At 53.5% G+C, this 20,795-nt stretch overlaps 2 protein-coding genes and 1 long non-coding RNA gene across 19 annotated transcripts in view; 1 reads left to right on the top strand and 2 right to left on the bottom strand.

Annotated features, from left to right (window-relative positions):
• Positions 1-5: 5 nt before the first annotated feature.
• On the bottom strand, positions 6-5,534 carry DDX41 (DEAD-box helicase 41). Its single transcript, XM_029942735.1, has 17 exons — positions 5,249-5,534; positions 5,057-5,167; positions 4,648-4,807; positions 4,496-4,570; positions 4,309-4,369; positions 4,045-4,181; positions 3,584-3,656; positions 3,311-3,464; positions 3,097-3,233; positions 2,115-2,277; positions 1,805-1,936; positions 1,441-1,512; positions 1,209-1,305; positions 920-1,069; positions 764-835; positions 537-647; positions 6-356 (listed from the first exon to the last, which is right to left on the bottom strand). The coding sequence occupies exons 1-17, from the start codon at positions 5,273-5,275 to the stop codon at positions 220-222; spliced, it is 1,869 nt and encodes a 622-aa protein (XP_029798595.1). The 5' UTR covers positions 5,276-5,534; the 3' UTR covers positions 6-219.
• Positions 4,228-5,781, top strand: LOC115294747. The gene is made up of 2 exons (XR_003910118.1): positions 4,228-4,943; positions 5,260-5,781. It is a non-coding gene; the product is annotated as an uncharacterized LOC115294747 (long non-coding RNA).
• Positions 5,782-7,910: 2,129 nt separating this feature from the next.
• FAM193B (family with sequence similarity 193 member B) overlaps positions 7,911-20,795 on the bottom strand; it is a 32,089-nt gene continuing 19,204 nt past the window's right edge. For 8 of the 17 annotated variants that reach the window (XM_029942722.1, XM_029942725.1, XM_029942729.1 and 5 more), the window contains 6 exons: positions 19,845-20,046; positions 18,715-18,954; positions 11,480-12,494; positions 11,248-11,323; positions 10,336-10,433; positions 7,911-8,295 (listed from right to left, as the gene is read on the bottom strand). In XM_029942722.1, coding sequence (XP_029798582.1) covers positions 10,337-10,433; positions 11,248-11,323; positions 11,480-12,494; positions 18,715-18,954; positions 19,845-20,046 — 1,630 coding nt within the window. In that variant the 3' untranslated portion in view covers positions 7,911-8,295; position 10,336. The other 9 variants (XR_003910111.1, XR_003910112.1, XR_003910113.1 and 6 more) reach the window with 9 other exon arrangements.

Genomic DNA, 20,795 nt, shown 5'->3' with positions numbered 1-20,795 from the left:
TGGGCTGAGACCAGACAGGCTTGTGCTTTAATGACAGCTAGGGTAAAGGGGAACAAAAATAGTAATTCTGGGGGACACAGGGAGCAGGCAGCCAGGCCCAGCCTGACCCAGCCCAGGCCAGCTGGGCTGAGGATGCTGGCTTTTTGTCCAAGGGGCTGGTTTGTGTATGGGAGGTGGCTGGAGACTGAGGCCTCTTGGAGACAAGGGATGACAGATGGCTTAGAAGTCCATGGAGCTGTGAGCCAGGTAGTCCTTGCGGCCGATGTTGCTGACCTGCTTGGTCTGCATAGCCTCGAGTTTGGGGCAGTCTGTGATTCGATGGCCCAGGCCACCACAGAAGGCACAGCCACGCTCTCCTAGGGGGACGGGGGTGAGAGTCAGCTTGATCACAGGGCCAGGCTCCGTACCCCAGACCTTGGCTCCCCCAGGAACTCCCTGGCCCTGTCCTCTGATGTGCAGTATGGACTTGTTTTGCAGTGTTCCTGTCATGTCTCCCCCCACCCCCACTGGACTACTGCCTCCTACTCCACAGTCACCTCCGATGTCCAGCATGGACTCATCTCCGCAGTGCAGCACTTGCAGCACGGGTGGTACCTTCTGCTTGGCCTCCAGCAGCAGGGCTTTGAGGTCCATCAGCACCGACTCATCTGTGGGGGTAAGGATGGAACCATTAGGACCAACCCTGGGCCCTGTAGCCAGGACCTGGGTAGCCACAGGCAGATGACCCAGGGGACACCTGAGGTGGCCCTGGTGGCAGACTTACCACAGGCCTTATTGATGAAGGTCGTGGCGATGCCTGTGTTTCCTGAGCGCCCGGTACGGCCGATACGGTGCACTGCAGAGAGAGGGAACAGATCCTCTGGCCCACTGCCCATGGGGTGGGGCTTAGCCAGCACCCCTGACCCCCCAAGCTCCTCACCGTAGTTCTCGATCTCCTCAGGCATGTCATAATTTATGACATGCTGGATGGCAGGGAAATCCAGGCCCTTGGAGGCTACGTCTGTGGCCACCAGGACATCCTTCTTGCCCTCCCGGAACGCCTCGATGGCCTTGGTCCGTTCCTCCTGGTCTGAAGAAGGTTAGGCAGAAGCCATCAGAGTGACAGCAGGAGTGTGGGAAGTAGTGGCAGGCCCACCAGGCAGGGACAGGATTTAGGTGAGGGGCTGCGATGGCAGCAGAATCCATGCTTATGCGTGCACTACTCTGACCTTTGCCCCCATGGATGGCCACCGCCTCGACCCCCTTGAGCAGCAAGTACTCGTGGATGGCATCCACATCTGCCTTCTTCTCTGCAAAGATGAGTACCTGTCCAGAGGACCAACTTCAGTCATGGGGGGTTGACTCCAAATGGGCACGCCCATCCTTCTCTAGCATGCTACCACCACTGCCCTCTCCCCTTCATCCCAGGGGTCCGGGGCCAGCCTGGCTGGGTGCACTCACGGGTGGGGGTGTTTTCTGTAGACACTCCAGCAGGTATACCATCTTTGCCTCTTCCTTCACATATTCCACCTCCTGCCACCACAGGGGCCAGGTCAGGTGGGCCTGCGAATGGGCTCACCAGCCATGGCCCTGCCATAGACCCTCGGCTCCCAATCCTGGCTGGGAGGGGACCAGAAGCCTATTGTCATCAAAGACTGGCCACTCTAAGAATGTCTCCTGCTAAGGACTGAGGCTTTGGATGAAACTCTCAGTGCCCACAAGGTGGTCCTTCACCGCTACTCCAACAGCTTTGATGGAGCTTAGCCAGATACAACCCTCACAAATGAGACCCTAGAAGGTGTGCTCATCAGGAGTGCCTGCCCACCTGGATGACATCCAGGCTGGCGGCTCCGGCACGGCCCACATTGATCGTGACAGGTTTTACCAGGGCACTCTTGGCAAAGTTCTGAATCTTCTTAGGCATGGTGGCACTGAAGAGTAGGGTCTGCCGCTGGCCCTGAAAAAGAGTAGGGCTGGGACTGAGGGCACGTGAGGCCTGGGAAAACCAAGGAAGTGAGATGAAGCCCCCTGAATCAGGGCCAGTGGTGTGCAGTGCAGGGCCTCAGGGCCTGCCAGTCGAATGTGGTGTCCTTGGGAGGGTGGCCAGAAAGCCCTGGCCAGGTAGGGATAGGCACCTTGAAATAGGAGAAGATGGTGCGGATGTCGCCCTCGAAACCCATGTCAATCATGCGGTCAGCCTCGTCCAGAGCCAAGTAGCGACAGATGTCTAGGCTGACCATCTTCTTCTGCAGCAGATCCATGAGGCGTCCAGGGGTGGCCACCATCATATGCACACCACTGGGGATCAAGAAGAGAGCCTGAGGTCAGGGCTATTTGCCCATCCCTGCACCTAAGGGCTGGCACTCTGCTCATCCTGCCCTCTGGCCTCCTCCCTGTCTCTCCTCATTTGTCCCCTCATCATTTCTGCCACCCTGTCCTACTTGTAGAATGTGTGTCTCCTGGAAGGGGCTACAGCCTCCTTGACCACTGCTCTGCTCCAGAGCTCCTCCCCAGCCATGAATCACCTCTGCTTGCATATCCTTCCCCCTTTTAGGTGACTTCCCTTGCCCCCAGAAGAGCTTATCTGAATCTCCACATAGGCCTCAGTCTGTGCTCCTGTAGCTCCCTTTGTAGGTGTTGATGGGCTCACTTTCCTGACACACTGAATTAATCTTTTCTGTATCTGAATCTTCCTTGAGACTGAGAATGCCTTGGAAAGAAGGGCCTGGATCTGGCTGGTCTGTGACCCCAGAACCTGGTCTAGGGCATCTGGCATTGTCTCCTGGGAACTGTGCTGTGTGGAAAGGCCATGGATCCAGCCCTGCCCTAGTGCCTTGGCCTCCATGACGGCCCACACTGTATGACTCTGACCTTCCTGGAAACCCTGGGTCCCCCACCTCTGCCTGGAACGCCCTGACCTCCCAAATGTCTCCATTCCCACAGTACTTTACCACATCCCTCTGTCCCACCCCAACTAATCTCACCATTAGACAAACAGCTCCTTGAGGACTAGGTCCACAGAAGGCTTTTGTAAGGGCATATGAGGGTAGTTAAAGCAAAGGGCCCTTTGGCTTGTCTAGGGGGCTCTGGGGAGGCCCAGAGGGTGCTTATGCTCACTGTCGGATGGTTTCCATCTGCTCTTTGACAGACATGCCCCCAATGCAGAGAGCGCAACGCAGGAGTGGGGAGCTATCCTCCTGTAGCAGGCGGCAATAATACTCCAGGATGCCATGGGTCTGCCGGGCCAGCTCCCGCTGTAGGCACAGGGGCAGAGATTAGCACCAGAAGGCGGGGCTGTCTCTGCCCTGCCCTCCAGCCTGGTTTATCTTACTGAGGGACAGATGATGAGTCCGTAGGGCCCTTCACGCTTGGAGAAAGGTAACCTCTTTTCTTGTTCCAGGCAGAACATGATGACAGGCAGTGTGAACACCAGTGTCTTGCCTGAACCCGTGAAGGCAATACCTATCATGTCACGGCCAGACAGGCTGTTGGGAGGGGACAGGCCTGAGGATCAGTTCAGTAGAATGCAGGGAATGGGTATCCAGGGAGACACCTAGTGTCTATTCCTCCCCATCACCACCCTCTTAGGGCCCCCCATACTCACATGGTGGGGATGCCTTGGATCTGAATGGGTGTTGGGTGGTGGATGCCTTTCTTCTTCAGGCCTCTAAGGATGGCTATGGAAAACAACCTGAGCATCATCAGCCTTGTGTCCCATGGATACTTTATCAGGCCCCCCAAAGCTGTAAAATTAGCACTGCCCTCTTCGAGTTACAAATGAGGCCCAGAGTTAGAGAGAAAAATAGATTTGTGCCAAGACTTCTAGGCTGAGTGGAAGCAGAATTTGTACGCAGGTCCATTTAAGCCTACTGTCACTTGCCCATTAAAGCTCCCTAATGGCAGAGAACAGTAAATAGGAGCCGCTAGGGCTAAGGTAATTCAAACCTACAGAAACCCTTCCTCAAATCCCTCCATCCTCACTTCTTGATCCATCGCTGCAGATGCTAAGCTCAGGGGAGCTGGGGCACAAGCTCAAAGTTGCTTGACTATCAATGCTCCCAGTACCTGCAGGAAATTTCATTTCCTTGAAGCTCTTGATGGGTGGTGGGATACCATCTCCTTCCACCAGGATGTGGTACTTCTTCCTCACACGCTCATGCCGCTCTTCAGACATGCTCAGGACATAACGGGGGGGTGTCCAACTGTGAGTGGGTGGAGGGGGTCAAGAGAGGTCCCAGGCTCAGCTGGCTCTGGGGTGTCCCTGCCAGTCTCAGCCACAAACCATTCCAAGTAAAGATGGCTGCTTTCCCACAGACTGGAAAGACATACCTGGTTTTGATTGGATCGTCATATGTGATTCCCTTGGCCATTTCCTTCACTGACATCAAGGCTGAGAAGACAGATATGGCTCAGGGATGGCCTTGCTTCCCAGAGGCCAGGTCCTTCAGATATAACATGCCTGGGATTGGGGGAGGAGGCTCAGTCCACCTCTCCTCCTGCCTGACTACAATCATACCTCGGCCCTCAGCCACACTCTCCAGGATCTTCTCCTCTTCTTTCAGCTGCTTCTCTTTGGCCGACTCCTTGCGAGCTGAGAAAAGAAGCAGATGTCAGAGTCGTGCCAAAGCACTGCACCAAGTTGAGCCTCCCCGCTGCTTTCCAGCACACCTTCAGCCTTCTCTTTAAGGTGCTGGTGCTGATCCAGGAGGCTGACGTTGGACTGAGGGCCCAGAGGGATGTCGTCCTCATCTCCCCGGGGCTCGCTGCCGCTGTCCTGCTGCTCCTCCTCCGAAGCTCCTTTGCGCCTTCGTTGCAGTAGCTTCTGGAGCTGAAGTTCCACCAGCGCCCCTCAGAGCCAAGCCCAAGACAAAACGGAGTATCGGGCCCAGGGGGCTTGCGTCAGGATCCTGGCTTTTGGGAGAGGGTCCTATGCCTCGCGACGGAGGTCCTAGCCCTCAGATCAGGTTGGTAGTCCCTGGTTTGCCTGGGAGTCACGGTCCCGACTACTGACAGCTCACTCCACTGGATGCCACCCCCACCCCACGCCCTCATTCCTCTTCCGACCCAGAGCCCTCACCAACAGCTGCCGCCGCTGTCGCAAAGGCACGTAAGGCACGTAGTCTTCGTCGTCCTCATCCTCCGCCTCGGAGCGGCTTCCTGCGGCAGTCGCCTCATCTGTGCGAGCCCGCTACAGATACATACGAGTCAGGCCCAGGCCCCCGCTTTCACTGCTGCTCGCCACCCGAGCAGACCCCTACCTCGCTCCTACCTTCCGCTCAGGTTCCGAGTCCTCCATCCTTTGCTGCACGCATGCGCGCTACCGTAAAACCCCGCCTCAACTTTTGCGTGAGATCCAATCAGATGTGAAGAAGCGGAACGTCGGCACCTAGCAACGACCTCTGAGTGCCGGATCGCGCAGAGGGACAAACTTTCCCGAGATGCGGTCAGGCAGTGTGACGTCAAAATCCCCTTGGGCGGCTGCGCATTTGTTGCCAGGGGCGAGGGCGAAGCGTCAGACAATGCATTATGGGACGGTGGAAGACTTGGAGCATGCGCAACTAAGCCTGTTGAAAGTCCGAGTGGAGACCTCAGATACAGAAGAGACCCGCCTACTGGAGGCCCAGCCTCGCCCAGAACCTGACGTCATCTGGCACGTTCCGGGACTGGCCAGCTGGAACCCCGCCCGGGACTCCATCCCGGGCCCGGGATCAACTTACACTGCAGCTCTGACTGTTGTCCTTATCTGTGTGACAACACGTATGTTCAGAGTGGTGAGGGATAAATAAAATACTGATGACCGTGTGTTTTCGCTGAGGGTCTGTACTTAGGTACGGAATGATTATTATTGTAAATGCTGTGATAGAGCTTAGAGTAACTTACTGCTTGGGGAACCAGAGGCTTCGAGGAGACCTGGATCTCAGCTTCCAAAGTGTAGAATCTCAGAACAAGGAGGGAAGGAAAGGCAGAGAAGCTTTCGGATCAAGGGCCCAGCAGGAGGGCCCTGGCCTGGAGGAGGGCAGGTCTGGTCATGTGCAAGTACAGATTCAAGAACAGATGGATCACGTGGCCGGCTGCTGTGGCATAGGAGCAGCCAGAGCTAACGCTGGACAGGTAGACTGGGACCTGAGTATGCAGGGCCGTGACTGTCAAAAGTAACTTCAACTTTACTGGGGACTTTTATTTATTTTGAGAAAGAGTGAGCGTGCGAGTAGGGTCGGTGCAGAGAGAGGGAAGGAGAAAATCCCAAGCAGGCTCTGAGGTGTCACTGCCAAGCCTGAGCTCCGGGCCCCACCTCACCAAACAGATCATCGCCTGAGCCAAAATCAAGAGTCAACAAGCTCAACCAACTGAGCCACCTAGGTGCTCCCACTGGGGACTTCTGAAGAGGAGTGATGGGTCAATACTATTCTTTCCTCCATTCGTGTATTTAACATGAGCACATGGTCATTGTGCACAGTGCTGAAGCAAATGAAAGATGAACAAGACACAAACCTAGCTTGTGAGTTTATGGATTAGTTGAGACAAATATAATGGGTCTTGATATTCAGGAGAAATATTGTAAGACAGGTAAGGTAGTGCTTTTTGGAAGCATAAGGCAGAGCAAACTGATTCTCATTGTAAAATGCCCTTTCAGCTGGAATGTGAAGGATAAGCAGGAAATGATAAAGGAAAGGTAACCTGGAAAGAAGGAAATGTGTGAGTGAAAGTTAGGAGGCCTGAGAGTGCCAGGCCTAGATGGAAGACTGACAGCTGGAGTGAAGTGCCAGGAGGCAGTGGCCAGTCATGAAAGGCTCTGAATGTCACCCACAGGTTTTTCTATGTAGCTAAGGCAGCTCCTTGATCAGATCTACAATTTTTCAATGATGAAGCAGAATTTTAGAATTTTAGGACAGGAGCCTGGTGCAAGAGTTGAAAGAGGAACAAAAGTAATCCATATACAGAGACAGGTTTCACAGAAGAGTTTGGATACTTCCTTGGGGATTAGGAAAGGCCAGGGAACAGGGATTGTGAGCCTATGAGTGATGTTTTTTAACTTTAGAAGAGAAAGCTGGCACTGACCGCCCATGGTGGGGTTCAACCTGGGAGGAAAAGAAGGGGGAGGGAACAGTTTCTGATCCTGCTCCCAACACTCCATAAAAGGGCTCTTAGTGACTGTGTAGACACAGCTCCACTGCTTCCCACACAAGCGCAAGTTAAATGTCAGTTTGAGAGAGAAAATGACATTGGGGGCAAGCAGTTGGAAACACACGTGTGTACAAGGAGGCATTTTAAACAAACCTATTAAAATCTGAATTTAAGAACCAGATTCACTGCGGGGGGATGGTGGCATATGAATGAGGTAGTTTGCTTCACTTTACAGAAGGGTTCATTATCCTCAACAATCCAGTACTTAGGCTACAGGTCTCATTCCCACTGGAAAGTCAGATCCAATTTATAGAAACTTCATTTACTCTACTTCCCCTGACAATGTGAATCATCCAGGTTACAGGTGCATAGTTCATAAAGGCCGTAAGCCTTTCCCAGACTCCGTCCCACATGAGCTGCAAAGAGATCAAATCTCACTCCTCCAATTCACTGGTTTTGCAGAGAAGAAAACAGACACGTGGGGAAAGGGCTGCTCAAGTTTACATACCAGAGTCTTCCCAACAAGAGGAAAGGGCACAGATGCTGTTATACAGGCCTATGCTCTAATCCTAATCAGCCAGACTGAGTGCACTAAAGTCACTTTGCTGTCTTAGCTTTAGTTTCCTCATCTGTAAAATGGGATAATAATTCTATTTACAACTGCTGCAAGAATTAAGAGGAAATTACCAAACTGCTGACACATAGTATGTGCTCAATGAGGTTAATGACTAAGGCAGAGCCCATGCTTCTGAGTACATTCCTCACCTCACCCCTGTCCCAGACCAGCAAACCAGTAGCACACTGACTCTGTGTCCAAATGTTGCTTTATCTTTCGGCAGGAAAGATCTTCACAGTATCAAAAGTAAAGAATTGAAAATCAAGAACAAAAAACAAAACCAAACACAAAGAGAGCAGTGTTGGGCCAGCAGTACCATCAGCCCCCAGCCCACAGGCCAGTCCAGCCCCCGGACTCTGAGTGAGGAGGCTGCATAGCACCAGGAAGCGGCTCTGCGGAGGTCCTGAGGGGCCCCAGCACGGCACAGCATCCATTCAACTTTTGGTTGGTCCAGGATGGCGAGGAGCAGGGAGGATCTTGGGCAGGTGGGTAGGGATGTGGAGGAAGAAACTGTAGACCTTCAGCTGGCAGTTGGGGGTCTCAGGATACCCTGAAGAAGCTTGACCCGGCAGGGGCTGAGAAAACAGGAAAGCATGGCTGCACCATGAGTGAGACCTTTGCCCTAGCCTCCCCACATTGGCTCTGGGTTTCCATGGGTCCCCAGGGGCAGAAACAACTGTCTGCTATTTTTGTTCCTTGGGCTGAAAATATTGAATGGACTTCCTTGATTACCTCCAGCAGAGGATGAAGGTTATAACCCTGCCAGGGGACAGCTCCCTTGTAACACCTCTTTCCAAGTCAGGGTAGGGTAAGAGCCCAGCTTCTGGTCTTTGGTCTCCTATTGATGGGCAGGGGAGAGGCGGCATATGCATTCGGACTCCTGCCTCAGGCTCTGGGTACACAGCCCACGCTAGGTCCTGAATCTGTGCCAGCACTGCTTTCTCACACACTCTCAGGGCTCCTAATTCCACTCTGAGGAGTGTGGAAAAGGTCCATGGAGAGCCCTTATGGTAGGGGTGGAACTGGGAAGGAACATCTCCAGTCCTGGGAAAGAGATCAACCAAAGAGGGAGTCCTTGAGAGAAGATGGCTGGATGAGGTTTCTTGGCTGACAAGGGCATTGGGCTGTAGGAGAAGATATGCCCCTTTTTGTCCCAGAAGAGGCAACAGATGAAAGTGCCTGGAGTCCCAATAACTCCTGGATCCTGTGAGGGTAGAAAAAAGAGGCAGGAGGACACCTTGGTCCTAGTAGAAGCTCCTGGGTGTGTACATTTCAGTTTGGCCAAAGACCAGGGAGCCTAGCCCCTTCAGAGAGAGGGGCGAAGGTGAGTCTAAAGACAGTCCTGACTCTGGGCAGCCTGAGGTGCCATAGGGAGCCCAGCTCCAAAGACGGCCCTAGCTTCAGGCTCTCTGGGCTGCTCCTGGGGAGCAGAGGCCAGCACCAAGGGTGGGGAATCCTGACCCAAAAGAGGACAAAGGGACTCAGCTGAGGGTCCAGGAAATCTGCTGCCCTGGCCCAGAGAAGAGTGGTTCTGGCACTGAAAAGAGGAGTACAGGTGAGGACATCCTCCCAGGAGTCCGTGTTCAGCTTACCTGCCTCAGTTTTTTGTTGCCTTAAGGACAAGTTGTGTGGCCGTCAGCCAGAAAAGGCTTGATCCTGGGGACAGTGCATGGGGTTAAGACACACAGTGTGTTAAGTGCACAGCCATTAGGCTGCAAACCCAGCACCAAGGCCTGTCTGCCAGCTAGCCTTTTCTCATGTGCTATGGTTCTCAGCCCTTCTCAGTCTTCTACCTGCAGTCCAGACCATCATCTGATAGGTTAGTATTTCAGGGGCACCTGGGTGGCTCAGTTGGTTGAGCATTCGACTTCAGCTCAGGTCATGATCTCGCAGTTTGAGTTTGAGCCCTACATCAGGCTTGCTGCTGTCAGTGCATAGCCTGCTTCAGATCCTCTGTCTTCCTCTCTCTGCCCTTCCTCACTCACTCTCTCAAAAATAAATAAATAAAACATTAACAAAATATATATATGTCAGTATTTCAGACAAAAGACCAAGGTAGGTGGCTCAGAGGGGAGGCCAGAGCCCAGCTCAGGGCCAGATCGCTTCTTCAGGAGGCAGCCCAGCTATCAATTTCTTCGCGGAGCTTGCTTAAGCTTCCATGCTTAAATGACCTCTCCAAGGTCTTGGTCTACCTCATCTGCCCTCTCACTGGTCGTCTGAGGTTGGCCCCTTCTTGTATGGCTTTAGCTGGGAAGCATCCTGATAGCCTACCAGGCTGGGCAAGTGAGATTTAACCCTGAATCTATATCAGACATAGGGCAGTCCTCTGGGGACTAAGGCTGCTTGAGAGGCAGATGATAAGGGAAGCAGAGGCCTGGTGGAGACAGTCCAAGGGTGGCAGCGCAGGAACAACCCTTCAGGGGCTCAGGCAAGAGGGCATACAAGAGGTCTGGCCCAGAGAGTGTAACTTGTGGTGCTGTCACTGTGGAGGTACAGGAGCCAGGGCTGGCAAGCTGCCAGGCTTGTGCCCCAGAGCATGAAATGGTCTGGCAGGGGCACAGAGGTGACAGAACTTGGGGAGAGGGAGTACATGCAACACTTAGGGGTCTCTATACCTCACTGAACTGTGCTGGGAGTGGTTTTCTTGAGGCTGAAGTTGGTCCAGTTCACAGCAACTTTCTGACGAGTTTGCTTTGCAGAATCCAAACAGAACCTATTGGTTTTGAGACATACCAAAAAAGCACAATCAGAGGTCCCATGTGTCCTGGTCAATAAAGGAACCAAATCAGCCCTGTACAAGCCCTTTAGTTCCAGGGTACTGGGATCTGGCAGGCTATGTGAACTTTGCTGGCTTTCTGGACAGGGTGCCCACAGGCCCAGGGAACAATGTGTTAAGAGACTGACACTGCCTCAGGATACAGGGTTGCTCCTCACACTGTATTTTTATTGCAGCTACACGGGGCCGCCTTCTGCTCCCCTAGGTACTCCATGTTGCTTTCAGCTTAAACCTCTGCACCTACTAGCTCCGCTGTCACGAAGGCCCTGTTTTACCTTGCCCACTCGTTCTTACTTCTCAGGTGTCAGCTTGGTTCCCACCTCTACCAGGAGTGCTGCCCTGGCCTCGCCTCCGTTTCAGCTTGGCCTGCCACCCCACTTCTAGCTGCCTCCCCAATGGCCCCACGCCCTTACTCTTCCAACGGCACTCAACATTGTGTTTATGGCTCGCTCTCCACACCTGGGCTGTGTCTGATTTGCCTTTACCCTAAAGCTCAGCCCAGGCAGAGCAGAGGAAGTGCAAATGAATAACCAAAGTGAATAAAGCTGAAGAAAGCCCTGGTTCTTGGGGCCTGACCTGCCTCCTTGTCCCTGTCCCTTACACCTTCTCAGATGCCCTGTCCTGCCAGGGAGCTACCTGGGTTCCAGCAAATACACTGGTGGGAGAGAGCCTGGAGAGGCTCTCCCTCTGAGGGTGTCGGGCTGAGGGAGAGCCTGAGTGTGGGTGGGCAAGAAGGCATCCCCACACCTACCTCTTGAAGTACTCCACCTCCCGGTCAGTCTCATCCATCTCCACCCCATCCATGTCCTTGGGCAGGAACACATCGTCTAGGAAGACACAGCCAGGAGGGCTCAGTGCCCATGGCCAGGCCTCTGGGGTCATACTCTTGGGGTGGCACTGCCCACACGCAAGGATTACCCTCCACCCTCTGGCCTGACTGGGTGGGGTGGGGGGGTCAGCCACTCAATTCCTGGTGCACTCACCCAAGGAGGCAGCTGTCTTCTCCTGCTTGTTGCGGCTCCGTCGGCTGCGACCCTTGCCCTGTGGCAAGCTCTGTGGCCTTGCTGGGCCTGGGGGCTGCACAGACTCCTGCTCCAGAGGCCGTGCTTTGGCCTCACCTGGCCAGTTTCGCCAGGAGCTGCCCTTCTCGTCAGCTTTGGGGCTGGCAGCCCAGCCTGGTCCTGGCTGACTTCCTCGGTTCCCTTCTCCAGCCTCAGCGCAGCTGCCCACTCTGGGAGGCTCTGTGGCCTTGCCTGGCTGCTTGGAGCTGGGGGTCTGGCCCTTGGCATTGGGAACCTTGGCAGGGGACCGTGGGGCTGGGCTCGTCTCGTTCTTCTTGGCCTGACTTCCCTGTCTCTTGCCCTTCCGCGGCTTCCCAGCTGAGGCCACAGGCTCAGGCAGCTCCTGCTTGCAACTGGGAACCTCCTTTGGGCTTGGCTCCTCAGGGCTAGGGTTGCCTGGCTTGGGTGTCTTGACCCAGATCACCCGGGACAGGTTGGGCACAGCATTGAGTCTCCTCACTAGCCCATTCTCAGGGATGATACCAGGAGGGGGCCCCCTCACCTCTGTCCATGGTGGGTGGGAGCCTCTCATTTCTGTCCATGGTGGGGCTGGCTCACCTGAAATTCGTAACGTATGGTTCTGAGAGGAGCCCAAAGTCAAAGGGGACAGGTCAAGATTAATGTCAGGCCGTTGCTCTGAGGAGCCATTGAGGTTTGAGGGGGATAGGCTCTGGGGCTCTGGCTCAGCAGCACCCTCCTTAGAGAATCCATTGCTGTCCATGTTGAGCTCACATACACTGAAGCTGGCACGGATAGAGTCCTTGACAGTGTTCTTGATCTCTTGCAGACGGCTGCTCAGGAAGCTATTGACTCGATCCAGCTCCTGGTCAGGCCACTCCAAGAGCCTCTCCCTTGCAGGCCTTGGCTCCCGGCTTCCAGAAACACTACGGTTCACCTGCTTTAGAGCTTCTGCTGCCAAGTGGGCCTTCTCCTTTTCCTGCCAACATAAGACGCAGTTTCAGCTGGGGCCTGGCAGCTCCTAGGCACAGTGTGACACCTGACACATCAGCCTGGGGCCCAGCTTTGTGGCTAACTGGCTAGAGGCTGTCCTGGCCCGCTCACCCACCCTGCAGGAGTGAGGATGAAATGCAATCAGACAGGTACATGTCCTGGGGATGGAGACAGACCCACAGAGGATAGGGTTTTTACAGCTTATTCATCCAGAGCCCCAGTGTCCTAGGGCCCAAGGACACTAGGACTCAAATGGATAGGAATGCAGCTAATTGTACCTTGCCTTCCAGGCTTGAGCTTAAGCAGTTCAATCACTTGCTGAGTCTCCGTGGACTCATCTGCAAAAGGGGGACAATAATTCTGGAGTGAAGGGGCGCCTGGGTGGCTCACTCGGTTAAGCGTCTGACTTCAGCTCAGGTCTAATCTGTTTGTGAGTTCGAGCCCTGCATCGGGCTCTGTGCTGACAGCTCAGAGCCTGGAGCCTGCTTCAGATTCTGTGTCTCCCTATCTCTCTGACCCTCTTCCTGCTCATACTCACTGTCTGTCTCTCTCTCAAAAATGAATAAACATTAAAAAAAATATTCTGGAGTGAAGACCAAACTGGGATGCATGTGAGGCGGATGGCTGCTACCGAGGCACTCTCTCCAATTCTGCTGGTGGTAGGGGGAAAAAGCTGTGATCTCACAGGGAGTGGGGCTTTTGAGAAGATGGGCTGTGAGACGACATGGTAGGTCAGACTGCTCTGGATGGCAGGAATGTGTGTGTGGGCACCATGGAAGAGGGGGAAGTTCCCATATGAAGGCCACTCACTACTGAGCGGCCTCCAGTAATCAAGGCCATGCCTAAAGTGTGCCTGATGCCATATAATGGGGAGCCACATGGGGCCCCACAGCAAGATGTAAAAGCCGCCCCTCTGCCTATGTGAGAACTTGGTGACCAGACTGTTAGACAGTGTTAACAGACCTGGTTCTGGAGAGTCAAAATGAGTCTGTGGGCCCTGAGGCACCCCATTCCTTTGCTCAACCTCAAGTCATTAGCAGGCCAACAGGCTTTTAGAGGGATATGGGAGACAGCTGTCAAAAACCCATGGGAAGGAGGTGGTGGTGCTGGACCAGGGGCTGGATGATTTCCACATTTCACATATTTGCAGCTGATGTGGGAATGGAGGGGAGAAACAGGAAAAGGAAACTGGGGAGAGAAAAGAGGGCTTGCAACCACTTCAGAGTCAACCTAAAGAAGGTGACTCTGTGCCCCAGCAAGCATGCATCTGTTTTAAATATGGCTCTACAACTGACTGGCGCAACTGTGGGACCTTGGACAAATCACTTACCCTCTCTGAATCTTACTGCCCCCTTTGTAAATGCAGAAGAAAAACTACCTACCTATATCTCACAGTGTTGCTAGGAGGACACCTGAGGGGCCATGGGTCCCTTTTCCTGGGTGCTGACAAGGCAGAGCCTTGGCACCATGGTACTCAGGTGAGGAAGCAGCTCAGTCTAGAGCAGTGTTTCCAGCCACGTGCCATTGAGTTTAAGGCCATGGGGACAAAGGCCCGAAAGGCCTTTAAAATCACTCCTCTGCTGCACCAGCCAGCTTTTTCTATTGGAATGAAGGTTCTAGGGAGGATTTCAAATCTGAAAACGAGTTAGAGGGAGTGATGTGGGACCATGTGTGGCTTGGTAGCGAGAAGAGGACAGAGCACAGAACACTCACTTTCTGTTATGTGCCATGAGCCTGACCCTTCCCGCATGTCGTCTCATTTAATCCTCACACAATGGCCCTTGGTGAACATTATCCTTATTTGCAGATGAGGACATGTGGCTTTGGACCAAATAAGGAACTGGCCCAAGGTGACAGAGCTGGAGAGTGGCAGAGTTGAGACAGCACATCTGGGTGTGATCTGCATTTCCTCTGGCTTTCAATCCTGTTTGACAATCACTTCTTGACCATCAACTAGGAGGCACTGGGCTGGGCTCTGGGCAATTTAGCTATGCATGAGAACTCTGCTGGGGGAGACAGACATGCAAACAGGCTGTTTAATTCTGAGTGACAGTGACAAGAACTACAGGGAAGAAAGCACAAGATACTCTAGGAACCCAGACCAGGCCATTGGAGGTGCTTTGCACAGAGGAGGCAGTATCTCCCTGGGCACTGAAGGGTGACTGGGATCGTCCTGGACAGTGAGACTAGCACTTTCTAGGCAGAAGGAGGAGCAAGTGTAAAGACTGAGAAATGGGCACACATAATCTTTAGGGAATGCAAACATTCATAGGGAGAGCTGGAACTCTGATTTCTTTTAGGAGAGTGGTGCAGAGTGGTGGGCAGGGAGGCCAGAGGGGAGAGACTGAGAGAAAAGGCTGGTAAGCTAAGCAAGAGCTGGATCCTAAAGAGCCCTGCAGGCCACGCTCAAGTATGGGTTTGATCCTGAGGGCAACATTCGGCCACTGAAGGCTTTTTAAGTAGCAGTAGGAGGGTGGAGAGGTGGGTGGTCTGAGTTGTCTGGGAGGTAGTGTGGCCGGGATTCAGTGGCAGGTGAGGGGAGAATGAGAGGAATTGTAAGGACGACACTGACAACCACTGCTGCTGCAGCAGCTTCCCTGACCATGCGTTCTGTCGAACCTTTCTGTGCATCACTCCATTTCATTCTTGCAACCATATGAGTTAGGTTCTACTGTTATTCTCATTTTGTGGATGAAGAAACTGAGGCTTATAGGTGAAGTGATTTGCCCAAGGTCATCCAGCAAGTATGGCAGAGCCAGGTTTCAAACTGAGGTCCGATTCCAAGGCCCGCTGCTCTCGATCACCACGATGCGCTCCTCCCAGGATAGCATCCTGGGTTCTGGTTCAGGCAACTGGGTGGATGGTGTTGGCGCCATTAACTAGACAGACAACGAAGAAGTAAGAGCAGGCCTCTTTGGAGAAAGACAATAAGCTCAGTTTTGGATGTGCTCAGTTTGCGTACTGGTAGGACATTTGTGAGGAGGGGCCCAGTAGCAGCAGATGTCAGTGTGCAGTACAGGGAGGAAAAGGTGGACATAATGAACCAGGAAGAACACCATCTAAGACGGCTTCTCTTTCCCAGAAAGATGTCCTTGAGGGGGAGGGTCAGAGAGAGGAAGAGTCCACAAAGGAGCAAGAGAGGTCAGAGAAGGCGAGAAATCTGGAGAACATGGCATTCCCATTGTCCTTTTCCTGTCCCCACCTGGCTGAAGACAGAGCCACAGAAAGCAATATTTGAAAAGGACAACCAATACAAAATGTGAGATGCTGCCTAGCTGACAAAAAAGGTGGGCCAGGAGAGTATGATTCAGCAACAAGGATGTCTCTGGTGGCTCTATGGAGGGGGGCAGAGTGGAAAATAGTTTGCAAAGACAGTGAATGCAGACAACATTTTTCAAGAAATTTGGCAGGAAAGAGGTGAGGTGGGGGAGAGAGAGAGAGAGAGGCTGTACCCTTGAGGCACAGTTTGCTTTCAAAAGAGAAAGTACTGAGCACAGTGAGACGCTGGGGGAGAGGCCAAAGCCAGAGCAGAAAGATAAGGTTAGACTGAGAAGGCTGGAAAGGACTGCAAAGCCTTAGGCAGGAGAAGGGGTAACTTTTCCCTCATGACAAGAAGTCTGTCTGCAGGTGGGGTGGTACGATGCTTTTTTTTTTTTTTTTTTTTAACCTTGTTGAAACAGGAAGCGAGGTCATCTAACAAAAAAGAAAAGGCCAGGTGGGGAAAGCCTAGAGGTTTGAGAAGATCTAGAGGTCTGACAAGGGCTGTGGTGGACAGAGTGATGAGGAGCAAGTAGATCAGGGAGCTAAGCCTGCTAGACAATGTGAAGGCTCAGGCAAGCGGGTGCCAGAGACAGATCTGATCTAGCGCTTTCCTCAAGGTATAAAAGGGGAGAGGCAGGGAGGGGTCAAACCCAGGGCTGTGATTTTTCTGAGTGGGTCTAACATAAGGGCAACAGGGCAAGGAATTGAGAGTATCGGTAAGACAGTAAGTGGATGATGGTCAGGGGATCTCTATGGCCTGGGTAGAGAAGGTAGGGGCAGGTGACAGCGTTTAGTGGATGAACAGAAGCAGCTGGGAGGTTGTAGATGACAGGGCCAGGGTCTGTTTCAAAGGAGTAGGGGTTAGTACACAAGGGGCAGAGAGTCATGGGTCTGCAAATAATATACGGAAGCAGAAAGACACTCAGCTTCATTGTCTCCTGAGGTGGGAGAGAAGGAGCGGTCTCCGCCAGACGGCTCCCAGGGCAAGCTGTGTTTGGGATGGACAGCCAGATTGTGGTTAAGTCTGAGGTAGAGGAAGGACACTGGAGAGGAGGCCGATGTATAAACAGGTAACGACCCTGACTGCCCATCACAGGACCTTGCAACTGCCTGGTGCTGTGTTGTGTTCTGGCCTCTAGACTGGGCTGGGCAGACAGTAGCTGTGTAGCAAGTTTCCGAATGAGTGACCAGTGTGATAAATGGCAGTTGAAGGAGATGTGCAAGGTAGAGTGGCAGTACAGTGGAAGGAGTTACCTGAGGAAGTCTGAGCTTGAAAGAAGTTGTTGAAGGAAGAGGGGAGAGATGAGACTGTTACTGGCGTTACCAGCAAAGGGGTAGGGATGTCTGAGCACAGATTTGTGGAAAGCATCCAGGCCTGCCTGGGAACTTCGAGGTGTGCTTGCTGGGACCTAACTGGAAACCACTGCCTTAAGAGGCTAGGGAAGGCTACAGAGACTGCTGTTGCCCACCAGACACTTCTGGCCAGGCAACACCGGAGCGGAGAAAGAAAATGCTGACCATTTTCTGAAGGTGGCAGTGGGACCTCTTGGCTCACTACTTCAGGCTGCAGGGAAAGGGTCCTGGTTTGTCCTCTGGGCTGGAAAAAGATGTAGAACTGTTTTTTTCCAGAGCACCAGGGCCGTTTGACCACCCAGGACCTGGAGCTAGCTGGTTGTCAAACCCAACTCTTCGGCTGCTGGGCTCCGGAGTGTGGCGCTGTGCAGACGCAGCTGGGGGTGGGCAGGTGAAGAGGTAATGAGGCAGCAAGGGACGAGCTGTGAAGCCCTGGGGCTCGCCTGAGAGCTGGGCTGCCCAGAAATAGCTCACTGGGTTCTCTCCTCAGCCCTCTGAGGAGCTCATCCAGCCCAGGGGCTGGGTCCTTCCCATGGCTTCAATTATACCTCCAAGCTGGAAGCTCCCAGCCCCATACCTCCATCTCCACTTGGAGGTGGAGATTCTCTTGAGACTCTCCAAGTCAATATGCCCCAACTGAATTTCCTGTCTTCTGTCAGTCCCATCCTCGTTCAGTGAATGAAGGGCAGACCACGCTGCCAGTCACCCAAGCAAACACCTGGGAGAATTCCCTCACCCCTTCATCTCTGTTCTACAATCAGACCACCAAAGCTGGTCATGTCTGCTTCCCTTGCTCCAGTCCCAGCATCAACCGGCTCTCCCCTGGCCCTCAGTGTTCCTCCCTGAGTGTCAACCTTCCAGACTACCTTCCATACTGCCACACAGTCATGGTGGAATACAGATCTAACCAGGCTCATCCTCTGATAAAAGTCCTGCAGGGATTTCCCTCAGCTATAGGATCAATTCAAAACTCTTCAGCAGGCCTACGACGCCCTTTCTCACCTCTACTAGCTGTCCTGCCTCTGCTCTATTTGAGCTCTGGCTACACCAAACTGCTGTGGATGTGCTATGCCTACTACCAGAACTCTCCTGAGGAATCTGAACTCACTCCCTACAACTCAACCCTCAAGTCAGCCTCTTGGTAAGCCATTTCCAGTGTGCCCAGGCAAGATGGAGGGTTTCCCTTATCCCAGTGCTTGAGACAGGCTAGCATGCTCGTCCAGTTTTGTGTCAGTCTCTCCACTGGACTGAGCTTCTCCAGGGTGAGAACTTAACTGCGTCATGCTTTGGTTCCCGGTATTTGTAGAAGTGTTTGTTGAATGAATACATGACTGACTGACTGAAGCAACTCCTGTGCTTTGAGGAATCCAGCAAGCAGCTTCTGAGGCCAGGACTCATCTTTCCTCCAATCACTGGCCCCAGGCTCCCTGATCCTGATGCCTCCCAAATCATCCAGACCTTCCCATAGCAGTGAGCTGTGCTAAGGCTTCTGGCAGCCAGCACTGTTCATGTCCCACAAGTCTTGGGGGATTGGGACAAGGGATTCCTTAGGGAGAAGAGGTGGTAGAGCTAGGCTTCCCCCCCACACCCACCTTCTTTTTCAGCTTGTGCCGGGCCCGCTTGGCGGCCCTGGCGCTGTTGGGGGCTTTGGGCTCCGTGCTGTTGATGAATTCCAGCAGCTCATCCACATCTCGGTGGTCCACGGCGGGCTCCCCAGGGATCCCGCCCAGGGTGCCCCCCTTCACGGGCAGCTCCTCTTTCCGCCTGGTCAGCCTCGAGCGGAGCTTCTCTCGGATCTCTGTATAATTCCGACTCGTCGGGGCAGCGGGTGGCTGGGGGAGGGGGAGGTGCTGATGTTACACCCTGGGCCAGGGAAGCCCGGAGCACTCCCACCCGCTGGCACAGAACACGTGGTGAGAAGCGAGACAACTGTTCTTTCTACCACAGCCACAAAGGCCAAACGGCTTCAGCCTCGGCCAGGCCCAGAGCTGAGGCAGCGGTGGGCGGAGGGAGTGGGAGGTATGCGACAGCACTGTGAGCCCACTGACTTGGGAGCCAGGAAAGCAGGTTTGAGCCCAGGCTTTGTCACTCAGAAGCTGTATGACCTTGGGCAGGTCACTTAAGTCTTTGTGCGCCTCAATTTTGTCATCTTTGAAATGAGAATAATAACCCCTAGCTCAAAGGTGACTAACAATGTGGTTACTTTCATTTCTTCTCTCCTCAACTGCTCTACCCTAGCTGGCGGCCCTTTTGCTCTTCACTTTGAGACTTCTGAACTGCTTTCGCTCTCTGTACAGACGGCAGGTACTCTGCCCTGAGCCTTCCTCCTGGTGCCGCCTGTGCTCTACACTTGGAGGACAAAGCCTTTGCTTCCACTCTGCCTTCATCACGCACAAGCGTTCACTTCTCTGTGATTACACACATACACATACTCATCAGAATCATAGTTTTCTCTCTACCATTTCCTTTCCTTTTGCCTAAGGAAAAAAAGTCAATCTTAAGAGAAACCAGGAAAAGAGCAAAGGTAGCAAAGTGTTGAAAAATCCCTACCTCACAAATGTGCTGTAAGGATCAAGCGAGTGGACTCCAGCTGTGAGAACTCAGAAGGTCCCAGTGTGGTTATAATCCCCCTGAGCAAGGGGAACTCTAGGGAGAGCAGGGTGCTCCTCTGGCTCACCTTGACTGGCCCCTAGCCCTCTCTGGCCTGGGCAGGCTCACTCACCGCATTGTGGCCGAAGAACTCACAGTAGCAGCAGTCACAGAACTTTCCATCTCGCTGGTGAGTGGAGGAGGAGGTGCAGGAGCTGCGCTCTGAGCTGCTGTCCTCTTCCTCACCCAGGCCCTCATCTGCCTCGCAGGGCTGGGGCAGCTGGCAGGCCAGGCCACTGTGTGTAAACTTGTGCCCTTTGCACCCAGGGTCTCTGCTGATGGGAGAGAAAGATAAGCCCACAGGTGAGGGAGGGCATGGCAGGAGCAGGCTGCAGCAGGAGCCCACTGCCGTCCCAACTACCCTTCACGTGCCTCATCCCACAAAGGCTGAGGCAGTCAGATTGTTTTCAGTGCCTTTCACAAAAACCGGCCATCTCCCTGTGGATTGTGGACTGATGGCTCTCCTGTAGCATCCAAAGGAGGTCTGACAAGGTTAATTGTCCAGTGGGTGGACCTATCTTAGCTGCAGGGCCTTAAATCTGGGAAAGTAAATGTGCTTTGTGGGCCAGATACTGTATTTAGCATATTAATTCTAAGCGTCTCCCAAGTCCTGCAAAATAAATGTTGCTATCCCCATCTTGCAGTGGAGGTAACTAAGGGTCAGAGTGCCCAACTGCTCTGCCCAAGGGTGGCTAGGGCTCAGCCTGCGCCTGCCTGTGTGCAAAGCTCACGCTCTCCACGGTACCACTCTGTCTCTAGACTTCAGGAAGCACTAGGGGCTTCATGTACCATAGAATATTTTTCGTATAAGAAAAACACACTGGCCTACAAAGTCCCACAACTGGAGCCAGAGGAACAAGAGCCCTGGACTGGTCATCAGAAGCTGGAGTGCCCTAGGGCTAAGGTCATGGGGTGAGGTTGGGGTGGTGGGGGCCGGGAGAAAGGGCAGGGTAGTGAGGAGGCTTGGCTCCCGGGGCAGTCTGTTGAGCAAAGGGTAGAAAAGGAGGGGCAGGACCATTATCAG

The sequence above is a fragment of the Suricata suricatta genome, chromosome 6 (assembly GCF_006229205.1).
Source record: "Suricata suricatta isolate VVHF042 chromosome 6, meerkat_22Aug2017_6uvM2_HiC, whole genome shotgun sequence".
In the NCBI taxonomy this organism is placed as follows: domain Eukaryota; kingdom Metazoa; phylum Chordata; class Mammalia; order Carnivora; family Herpestidae; genus Suricata; species Suricata suricatta.
The sequence above is the reverse complement of the archived record's forward strand: the minus strand, read 5'-3'. Positions and strand labels throughout refer to the sequence as shown.

Bases quoted from the DNA above. Each gene is read 5' to 3' on its own strand.
- DDX41 (XM_029942735.1), bottom strand. From the start codon at position 5,275: ATGGAGGACTCGGAACCTGAGCGGAAG. The intron at 3,657-4,044 runs GTACTGGGAGCA...TGTTTTCCATAG, and splicing joins GGAAATGAAATTTCCTGCAG to CCATCCTTAGAGGCCTGAAG. The intron at 1,306-1,440 runs GTGAGTGCACCC...TCCTCTGGACAG, and splicing joins TACAGAAAACACCCCCACCC to GTACTCATCTTTGCAGAGAA.